This window comes from Gigantopelta aegis, chromosome 4, assembly GCF_016097555.1.
Source record: "Gigantopelta aegis isolate Gae_Host chromosome 4, Gae_host_genome, whole genome shotgun sequence".
Lineage (NCBI taxonomy): Eukaryota > Metazoa > Mollusca > Gastropoda > Neomphalida > Peltospiridae > Gigantopelta > Gigantopelta aegis.
In genome coordinates, this window is record NC_054702.1 from 68636223 (window position 1) to 68648421 (window position 12199).

The 12199-nt window shown below is 33.5% G+C and overlaps 1 protein-coding gene across 2 annotated transcripts in view; it reads left to right on the plus strand.

Moving 5' to 3' along the window:
* The window catches only part of LOC121372345 (proto-oncogene tyrosine-protein kinase ROS-like), a 98132-nt gene that overhangs the window by 70069 nt on the left and 15864 nt on the right, over window positions 1–12199 (plus strand). The window contains exons 3-6 of one of the 2 annotated variants that reach the window (XM_041498647.1): window positions 2205–2282; window positions 4293–4322; window positions 9371–9431; window positions 11201–11430. In XM_041498647.1, coding sequence (XP_041354581.1) covers window positions 2205–2282; window positions 4293–4322; window positions 9371–9431; window positions 11201–11430 — 399 coding nt within the window. The remainder of the gene's footprint in view (window positions 1–2204; window positions 2283–4292; window positions 4323–9370; window positions 9432–11200; window positions 11431–12199) is intronic. The other variant, XM_041498648.1, reaches the window with a different exon arrangement.

The window sequence follows — 12199 nt, forward strand, 5'->3', positions numbered from 1 at the left end:
TTCAGTAGTTGAAAGTGCCAAAAAGGTAGCTAGATAAAACATTTTGTTTTAAAAATCTATTCAATTTTATACTCTGTATGGTTTGTTTTACAGTAATTTTGTACAATGACACACAACTTATTTACTTGGACTTTATGGTTCACAGTATGAAGTTTTAATTATAATATTACTGTTGTCTAAAATGATTTTCCTCACATGGTGAAAATGTTTTTCCTGTACATTTTGGTGAAAGATTATACAGGATATCCAGTTTGCTTGTTGAATGAGAGGTGTTAAAATGTCCATCATCCAGGTTTCATGTAGAGTTTGACATCCTTTGTTCAACAAATGTTTTCATCAGCAATTGTCTAAAACAATTTTTTATATATATTATATATGCCTAAATGTTTTAATAAATCCCTGTAGATGTATATATGTTTGTATAACTGTTTCAGTTCTTTTGCATGGAACAAACAAATATGCATAACAGATTAATAGATGATTTTTGTTCTGTTCTTAATTGTTAATCTTGAAAAACAAATATTATTTGACCAACTCAGAACCACAGAGTCTGACTATGGACTTCTCATTGTTACTACAATTAAACTTTAAGATTAGTAGGTATACTGTAGGATGGGTTTAAAATGGTTTAGGGTATAGCAGTATGGTTTTACTATATAGCTTTAGTATAAGTATTAATATATAATTTCAAGTACCTGTGTGTAATCAAAGGCATTGTAATTTTTGTGAGTTTCCACTATTAATTTTAAAAAGTGATGATAAATTACAAATTGAAATGACAAACCCTAGTTTTAAACACTACAATGTAGTTTTCACTATTAAAAGCTGGTTTTCATAATTTAAATTAAAAGTATTTACATTTTATTATTTAGAATATTAATTTTCATACATCTGAAATGGTTCTGGTCATCCAGGTTTTTTCAATACGTCAAAATGCATTTTTCATAATTTTAAAAATGCATGTACGTCTGAAGTAATGGTTATTGAGACAAGTTCTAGTTATTTTTTGATGGTATTTCCCTTTTTAAACATCACTTACTTCAGTTTCTCTCTTGTTATCAGCTTATCGAAATGTGTTGCAGTTTTGTAGATTAGTTAAACTTAGTGTCCATTTTCACGGGATGAAACTAATGTCTGCTTCTTTAAGGAGCAGCTATACTGGCATAAAAGACAGGAAAATATCTATCTATATATATATATATATATATATATATATATATATATATATATATATGGTAGTTTAGGTACATTATTTTTATTAAAATGGATACTTACTGACTGAATTAGTATTAAATTGAGGGTTGGAAGGTTTTAAGGATAGCCTGAAGACTTGACTAAACTGGTTAATGTATAATCCTGGTTCTGACAGACCAATCTATGCTATCTGCCTTTAGAATGTTATCTGTCTCTTACAGTAAATAAGAGTCTAAAACTATTAATAATAATATGCCTTGCAGTAATTGGTATCCTAGCCTGATCTAGCACATTTTAGGAAATATATAACTACATGTAGGTTGGTCAGTTGTAATATAACAATGCTAAGAGATAATAAAGGAGTGTCTTCTTGTTGTTTTATTCATCCGTGAAGACATTCACACACAATTTTACAAAGCACCAATATAAGTCATATCATCAGATATTCCATTGCCTGACAACAGCATTTTTACGTTCATCAAGAAATGAAAAAACTTGCATTGTTATGGCTTAGCCAGTGGGATGGTTTTTAAATAGTAATGAATATTAGGAACATTTAATTATTTAATATTTGAATATCCTTAAGTGAAATAACTTGTACAGTAAAGGAAAATAATGTTTAAACAACAACTTAGCATATATGTTTAACTACAGCTTTTTGGTGTTTGACATATATGGTTCAAAGTAGTGATCACTTGATCATGATTATGAGAAAAGAAACAATGCTTCCACATAAGCTAATCCTACTGAATAACAGCAATGGATCTTTTTATGCACTTTATCAAAAGGACAGCACATACCATGGCCTTTGGTATACCAGTCATGGGATACTGACTGGGCAGGGAAAGAATACTGATACATCCACTGAGGGAAGTTGTTCAGATGACCCCAAAACACCTCAAGTGAGTGCACTACCATTGTATTGTATCATGTCTCAAAGCACAAGTATGTTCAAAGTATGTATGGTATCAGCTAGGTTGTCAGTAAATATAATTATTTTTCTTTTCTAGTGTCAAAATGGATGTACAAAGGTTTCACCAGCATTGTCCTCAAATTGTCAACGTGCCTGCACTTCCAGCACAACACAGGTAAGAAAATATATTTCATACTTTAGATATTGTTGATATTAATTCGTCTATTAAAAAAGAGGAAAATAATTAACATAAAATTTGTTATGAGGTACAAAGATGAACAAAACATTTCACATCACATGATAACAAATTCAGCCAAGGGTTATTATATTATTATATACTTTCACGTCTCTACTACTCATAGCACTCCTGCATATTAAACTTTAAATGTCACATTCATCCAGACATGCTACGTTTTAGTCAACTATTTACAAGTACAGAACCATGTTTGGCTGTGTTTTTTTTATAATGAAAAAGTATTTATTACTTGTACATTTAAAAATGTGTCTACATTTCTTGTTGAAACCAATGTCTGGTAATGATGTTTTTAAAAGTATTCCAATCCCCATCCTGCCATCCAAGTGCTAGTCTCCAGTCTAAGATCTTATCTGTGGGGATACTTAATTGCCATCAAAAACATCTAAAAGGTTTGACATTTGCTGTTATAAAAACGTATTCATATCTTCTAGTTTGATATTCTAAAAATGGACATTCAGTCAAGTTAACTATAAAATGTTCACTTTACAACACATTTACAGTTAATTTAAAATATTGAAATGATCAGTCTTCAATTAATTAGTTTTTTCTTCTGTGAGAGGGCGAAAAAAAAAGCATGGTCTCCATGCAGGCATTACAAGCTAACATGTTTCCTCTTTTTCATCCGATCATATGATGCCTAAATAATATTTCTATCAGCAGCAATTTGTAACCAAAATATTAAAGGGTATTTGCTCAAGTCAAGCACATTAAAGCCATGTTGCTTTGAATGCGGTTTCTAATGGTCAAATTATACATGACGGAGATGTGCTATTGATGATCTGGTGAAGAAGCAGTAAATATCAAAGAGCACGACGGATGAAGCATATTTGCTAATCATAAAGATTTGAGCGTTGGTGCCACCATGCCTCTCTTTACCACCAAGTTTATTATATTGTTGGCTCATCAAGATGGTTGAATTTTGGTAGCCAATCAATAGAGCCTTCTCCAGCTGTAATCAGTGGGGCTAACACACTTCCTTGATTGATTTTCAAGTGATTCTGGTAGAAAATGAGTTTGTATGGGTAATGAATGTTTGTCTTGATATGAGAGTAATCATGGTAAATATATTTCACTGTTTGATAAGCATTTTCCCCACCTGTAATATCGTTACTGGATTTGTTTTCAGTGTAGACTTGAAGAAGTTACAGAGAACTATTGCATTTTTATTCCTTGAGTGCATATGCTGGTACATAAGCCTGTCTATCATGTACTTTGCTACAGAATGTAATGCAGTAAAACTCATCTAAACTGGGCCCTCTGTAAACCAGAATTCCTTCGAAACAACATTTTTCATGGTTACGTTTTTAAAGATCAAAACAGAACCTCTCTAAACAAGACACTCCCTATAACCAGACACAGGTGGGATGTAGCCCAGTGGTTAAGCGTTTGCTTGATGCGTGGCCAGTTTAGGATCGATCCCCGTCGGTAGACCCATTGAGCTATTTTTTATTCCAGCCAGTGCTCCACAACGGGTGTAACAAAGGCCATGGTATGTACTATCCTGTCTGTGGTATGGTGCATATAAAAGATCCCTTGCTGTTAATCGAAAAGAGTAGCACATGAAGTGGTGACAGCGGGTTTCCTCTCTCAATATCTGTGTGGTCCTTAACCATATGTATAACGCCATATAACTGTAAATAAAATGTGTTGAGCGCGTCGTTAAATAAGAACATTTCCTTCTTTCCTATAACCAGACTGTACTTGGTCCCATGGGTGTCCAGTTTAGAGAGGTTTCACTGTGTATACTGATTGATACTGGTTAAAATAAAGTTTACCATATATTTGTGAAGGCTGTTCTTGAATATTTATTTTGAATCATTTCTGTTCTGATTTTTTTTTTTAAATATGTTAATCATTTGTAAATAATTAAATAATTAAATAATTAACTTACATCTTGAAAACAGTTTTAAGATTTTTTTTATTCTTCAGAAAACAAAGGAAGCAGAAGAACGGATGCAGGTATGGTGTTCTTGTTTTAGAATACTAAATTACAGGTTTTAAAAATAAAATGTCAAACACTGTTATTACCTCTGAGAAGCTTGCTACAAACTCAATTTTAGTCCACAACAGCATGAGTTAAAGTTGGATCCGCCCATGCTAGACATTGTAAATATAGTTCTGATCTTGTATTTAAGCTATTTTCTTATACTAAACATGCTAATGTTTTTAGGCTATGGTAAATACCTACATTTATAACATACTATCTGCTACTTGTCAGTTAAAGTGGATCTTTTTCTTTTCATTCTTTTATTAAATTTGTTTTCATGCTTAAGGTCCAAACGTATTGTTCAGGGCATGCATGCAGATATCTATGACTATTTTAGAAATATTCAATGCAGTGAAATCCCTCAAAACTGCTTTGTCAGTAAACTTAGAATTCCCTCAAAGCCAGACATTTTTCAAAGTTTCTTTTAAAAGATCAATACAGAATAGAACCTTTCTAAACTGGATAACCCTTAAAACCAGACTTTTTACTTGGTTCCCTGCTTGTCCGGTTTAGAGGAGGTTCTCTGTATTTAATGTACGAAGGAATCATTAGGCTGTTCATTAGCTTTAGAGAATCATCACGGTTGTTTAAACATTTTATTTGATTAATCTTTGGTTAACACATTTTGTCAGGTTACAAACAAGGACTCATCTTATATATTGAATAAATGTACGTTGGTCATTAATTCATTGGATTCACTGAAAGTCTACTGGGTGTCTGATCAAATCTTATGCAGTAAATAAAACAAACACTGATACTTTGTAGGATAATATCATTTGACATGTGTCATCTCTTGGGATGAATGGAGTAATTGTTGTCAATGATCTAAGACAGATGAAGCATTTCTCATGCTACTAGTACTTTAACTTCAAATAGTTTGAGATCATTGTAATTAGCAGTACACTCTTAACTTAGAATCTAGCAAAATGGTAACTTTAGCATTGGATTATTTAAACTTTTTAAGATGTGAGATGTAGACATTATAGGAACAGTGAATAAGATTTTGTGGTGCACATAACCCGCACCCCCTTACTGACTACTTTGTTACAGAGGAACTACAGACTTAATAGGAATCTGCCTACCATTGAAGTAATAAAGTCAAAAGTTTGTATTGTTTAATGACACCACTAGAGCACATTGATTTATTGGTCATCAGTTACTGGATGTAAAAAATATGGTCATTTTGACAGTCATAGAGACGAAACCCACTACATCTTTCCATTATTAGCAAAAGGATCTTTTATATGCACCATCCCACAGACAGGATAGCACATACCAAGGCCTTTATATACCAGTGGTGGTGCACTGGCTGGAATGAGAAATAGCCCAATGGGCCCACCGACTTGAAGTAATAAGTGACAAAAGTTATAACAATGCTTTAGTTTCAAAATGGCTTTTCAAATCATTGTGGCTGCTGGTTAATTTGAACTGTATAAATTAGGGATAAACAGATCTTTAAAAGTCTGTTTTGTTTGATGATGCTATTAAGCATATTGGCTGTTTTATACTCAACAGCGAAATTCTGACAGTCTTCAGAGGAAATCTCCTATATTTTTCAATTAGCAGCATGCATGGGATCTTTTATATGCCTTTTCCCCACAGAGAGGACAGCACATACTATAACCGTAGATATACCATTTATGGCACACTGGTCATGATGCTGTGCTGTTTGTGGGAAAGTGCATATAAAAGATTCCTCACTGTTAATAGGAAAATGTAGCTGGTTTACTAATGTAGAAAATGTAGAAGACTACATGTCAGAATTATCTAATGTTTGACATCTAATAAATTGGTGATTTCTAGTGATGTCATTAAACAAAACAAACATTAACTTTAACTCATGTTTCAAAGTTCTGTGAAAGTGACAGATAGATGTTACGTACATAAGATTTTATGGTTGCCAACCTCTAATGTCTTAGTTATGAAGTATGTTTTCATATACATACATGTATGATATGTACCTGAAAACATATTGAATTAATAGGATATTTAGGATATCTACTTAATGTAACCAAAGATTAAAATATTGATTTAAACTATCTAAGTCTAATGCATAGTGAATATGAATTGCTTTTTCACAAAGTAATTGCTAGACATGTAAACTGCTACCTTAGGGATATTTGTAAATGTCAAAGAAAGTAAATTGTTTTGCTAAGTATGTTGTTTAGCTTTGTCTCTGTCGGTATGTCTACATACTTATCATTGATGGCTGGACAGATCAGGGGGAAAGTGCACCAAGTGGCTGCTTTAATGACACTAGTTGATCATTAATGTAATGGTCGTACTCAAACATGAAATTTATCATGCATATATGTATCATATTCAGTATATAATAGCATGGTTTGGCCATTCATAAGAATATATATAGAGGATATTCTCCAAGTGTCTTGTGATATCATAATTTATCAGCACGAGTTGATAAAAGTATAAAATCAGAGGCTTGCCAAGGATTTTTATACTTTTATCAACGAATGCTAATAAATTATGATATCACAAGACATGAGGGGGGTATTCTTTTTATCATCTATTATCATTCTTTTCATTTTAATTAGAATGCAGTGATTACAATTTGACCAATCAAGATTATAAGAACCGATATCTCATAGGAGAATATTGCAGGAGATATTGAAAATTATAGTGCCAGCGATATCTCCTACAAAAGCCTTTAATGGGTGATAATAAATAGGCAATGTGACAGCAATTGTTTCCTTGCTAGTGTTTGTTCCATTGTATAGCCATGTGTTTCTGTATTAAAAATAGCTAAATACTAATTTTTTCAGAAAGGATAACTGAAACTAGAATTTTTGTGAAAAGAAGGAAAATTTAAATTTGTTTTGTTTAACGACACCACTAGAGCACATTGATTTGTTAATCATTTGGTAATTTAGACATATAGTCTTAGCGAGGAAACCTGCAATATTTTTTCATTAGTAGCAAAGGATCTTTGTTAGGAATGATCCCACAGACAGGATAACATATACCATGGCCTTTGATATACCAGTTGTGGTGCACTGGCTGGAATGACAAATGGCCCAATGGGCTTACCAACAGGGATCGATCCTAGACTGACTACACATCATGTGAGGGTCTCTTAATTACAAAAAGATGGGTTATACACTCAGCTCTATCTGCTTCATTGTGGGAACACCGACAATATACTTTTTTTTTTACTTTTTTAAAAATAAATTAAAACTAAATCCAGCATGTGGTCTGGACCTAACATTTGGAATAAACAGGACTATAGTATTACATTAACCTCTATTGTTGCACTTTATACTGTCTGTAACAATCCATAATATCACATCAACCTCTTATGCCATATTTAAAACAGGTTGGTGCCTCATTTGACATTGCTACACACATCTCCAAAGGACACCGTTTGGGCTTGCATCTCTGTTCTGCCTTTGTCTTTGTATTTCTCTGCATGGGTTTCTGTTCAGTCTTTCTCGTTTCCTTCTGCAGGACACATAAAATATTCAGAACAGCATGATACATCATAGACTACTTTGATTTCATTTCAGCATTCACCATTTTCTTCTGTAAAACATAGAATTTTTTTTTAAAATAGCATGTTACATTATGGAATACTTTGATTTTTGTTTTGTCCTGGTTATTTTGTACATTTGCTAAAGAAGAAATAAAAAGTTAACTGACAGGAGCTATATATTTCTGAATTGGGTTAACATTTGTTCAGTAACATGGTACAATTTGCTATGCACTTTCAGATTGATTAGCAACTGTTAATCAAAATTTTGAAACAATGTATTTGATTCTGTGTTTATTAGTACATGTACATGGGTGGGTAACTGCTTGAAAACAAAGAGCTCCATACACATTACCAATGCTCCATGACTGGTGTATTAATGGTCATTAAACATTTTTTTTTTGCTGAACATTATTTGTTCTTTGTTAAGAGTTTGGCAGCTTTGGGTTTGTTATCATACTTAACTATAATAAACCTCTGTCCCAGAGGAACAGCCTACACAACTGTCAAGAGCCCAGGACAGCATACTCTATTGTTGTTGGATGTATTCAACACAAAAATCATTTTATCATAACTATTATCAGACAGGGTTATTAAATTAATGGGTCTGCCATCATAGGGATTTAACAAAATAAATCCAGAAGAAGTTAAGCCTTACAAAATTAGCTGCAACTTGGATGGATAGTACAAATTCCCTTTTATTCAGGATAGCAAGACATTAAACTAGCTATTTAAGCGATAGGCATTGGAAATGTATCAAACCAGGCACAGAGCAATTTGTACACTGTCCCAGAATGTAAACTGATGATGTTTTGGCTGCATGCCAATACACTTGGGTCATCATTGCATGGTCCTGTGTATGTATTGCACAGAATTTGCATCCAGTTATATCTTCATTTAACTAACCTCATTTACTACAATTGATAAGAATGCTGCTGCTAGTATACACTTGGGTCACATTTGGATATTACTTTTCATTCTAAAGGATTTGTAACTGAATTTAGTTGGATCCATACACACACACACACACACACACACACACACACACACACACACACACACACACACACTTACATACACACACACACGCACTTTAGTACATAAAGATAGATTATATATATATATATATAGAGAGAGAGAGAGACACACACACACACACACACACACACACACACACATATCCATATACATATACATACATACATACATACATACACATACACATACACATACACATACATATACACATACACATACACATACACATACATATACAATTTGCATATCAACTAAGTAGGGATTGACACCATTTCCTATCAAATCACAAGCATGTGTTCCATTACTGAGGTGCAAGTCATCCCTTTCCCAGTTTATTAAATATATGTATATATACGCATGGCACATAATACAAATTAATATTAATTCTTGAAATGCTTTTGGTAGTAGAACATTTTCTTTTTAGTTTTATTGAATGTATTCTCTTATTTTAGGTTTAGGACAAGGTTAATAGTCTGTGTGTTTTCTTCTTTTTTTCAGAAACAAAACTGCATTCAGGGATGCAACTTAGCATTGGATATATATGCTAATAAAATCAAAGGTAAAATATTTATTTGTAGGTGTACACTTACAATTGTGCATGTTTCAACAGCAGTATGATGGTTTCAATTTATTTTTTAATTTAGGAAAAACCCCACTATACTTCTTACATCCACTAAATGTAACCCATGCTAAGTACTTGAAAGTTTAGGTGAGGTGTGGTGGCCTTACACAGGACTTTCCCTCAAAACAGTAGTACTGGGGTGTCGTTAAACATCATTCATTCATGCCCCTCCAAAATATGACTGCTGTGTAGATAGCCAGCTCTGATTAGCCGAGGTTATATACACGGGCACTGTGTATATAGCCATTTCTGTGTTAAATAAAAAAACTCAGCCTCTGCGGTATCGTGGTTAAGCCATCAGACATAAGGCTGGTAGGTACTGGGTTCACAGCCCGATACCGGCTCCCACCCAGAGCGAGTTTTAACAACTCAATGGGTACCTACAGGTGTAAGATCACTACACCCTCTTCTCGCTCACTAACAACTAACCCACTGTCCTGGACAGACAGCCCAGATAGCTGAGGCGTGTGCCCAGGACAGCGTGCTTGAACAGTAATTGGATATAAGCACGAAAAGAGTGACCTTCATTAGGGTTGTATTTATGGAATTTTTACTTGTACACAATATTTAGCATGGTAGTTAATTGGACCTGGGCATAAAAAGATCCTTGTGTTGTGCGGTGTACGGTAAGTACATGTACAAAGAATGCAGTGGTAGTACAAATCAAAAGAGGAGAGGTGGTTAGAAGATGACAAACTGTTACAAAGGCTTTGCATGTTATACTTATAGATAGTTGTAACATTAAAATATAGGGATGAATTCACAAAGCCTGGTTGTTTTACATGTGTGTAACTACATGCATTTACAATGTATTTACCTGCATTTAAAAACAAAATAAAAATAGGCTTCTTAAATTCGGCCCATGACTACCAGCCATAATAAGTAAGACTACAGCAGACTGAAATGTTATTAAGCATGGCCTAAAATTAGACATGATTTTGCTTTGAAATGCCACCAAATCTATCTCAGTGTCCATCTCTAAATAGTCAGGGGCATATCTCGCATATATTGACTTTATCGGGTGAACTTTGTTTGACATGATGGTTATAGTTATTGATGTCTTACTTTCACTGAGATCACTTTATGACCTTTTTGAATCATGGCAAAGGAGTTTTTAAAACTCTGTCACAATTATTTCTAATTTATTACATTATTTGAGTAACAAATTTAGAACATTCCCTCAAACCAGTAATTAATAATAATGTTACAAGTGTGTAAGTGTATAGTTGGCTAAAATAGTTCAGAAGTACCATATTTTGTTATTGCCAACAATTATACTTTCTTTCTCATTAAGTTACACAGTATTGGTAAACATAAAAGATTAACACATTAGGCTAGAGTGTATAAAATTAGAATCACACAGACATCATTTCTCTGTATATAATGTCATATTAGTATTCTAAATCAGGTCAGTTGAATAGATTTTGATTTTGCCTATAGGTAATTGATTTTCATGGTGAATAATTAGTTTTATGGTCGACAATATCTCTTATTACAATTTTGTATTTTATATATGAAATGGTATGAATATAGTATTAAGCTTATCCACCCCTTTCACACATGCACCATTACATCATCTATCGTGCATACTGCAACGAAGTGAAACAATGACTGTTTAATTTCTATAGATCTCTTTCTACATGCATGCATATCAGCATTAATATGTGAATGCTTTTGAAACTTTAAAACATTTTTTGTTCTTGCAGGTCAACTTGAACCTTTGCTGAAGCCCGATTTAATTCGTGAAACCAAAAACTATTCTTCAATAGTACTCCAATGGAATGGGAAGATCTTGCCAGATATTACATACATGATTCAAATTCGAATGCTGGATATTCATCAGATCAGCTCTGATTGGCAGATACACAATGATTCCCAGTTCTTAGCCAATGGAGCTATAGCGATATTCAACCTGCACCCTTATGTTACATACAGGGTAAGGGGAGCGATTTTATCATTGTATTTTATTATGGTTATTTTGGAGACATTTGCACTTCTTTTTTGAGGGCCGGGACATAGCCCAGTGATAAAGCGTTCACTTGATGCGCAGTTGGTCTAGGATCGATCCCTGTCGGTGGACCCATTGGGCTATTTCTCGTTCCTGCCGGTGCTCCACAACTGGTGTAACAAAGGCTGTGGTATGTACTATCCTGTCTGTGGGATGGTGCATATAATAGATCCCTTGCTGTTAAACGAAAAGAGTAGCCCATGAAGTGGCGACAGTGGGTTTTCTCTCTCAATATCTGTGTGGTCCTTAACCATATGTCTGACGTCGTATATCTGTAAATAAAATGTGTTGAGTGCATCGTTAAATAAAACATTACTTTCTTTCTTCTTTCGTTAAATATAATGCTTGTTAGGCTTCCTTTCATACGTTTAGTATATTTCTCTACTGTTTTATTTATAACGTCTATTACAAGATACTCTATTTTATCTATGTCATATCCTTAATTGCCACAATGTTATATGATGACAAAAAAGTCCTCATTAATAAAACTGAGTTCATAGATAGCCTTTAGTTGGCTTTATAAACCAAGCTGTATCATATTTATTCATTACAGTAAAATATATGTTGACAGAAGCAGATCTGCAGTGTTAGATAACAGTACAATATATTTTTCTGCAGATAATCAGAGATTTGTGATGTTTTACTTGCCAGCCATTTGGTTGTATTTCAGTGGCTGGCTCTTTTGACATCTGTTTAT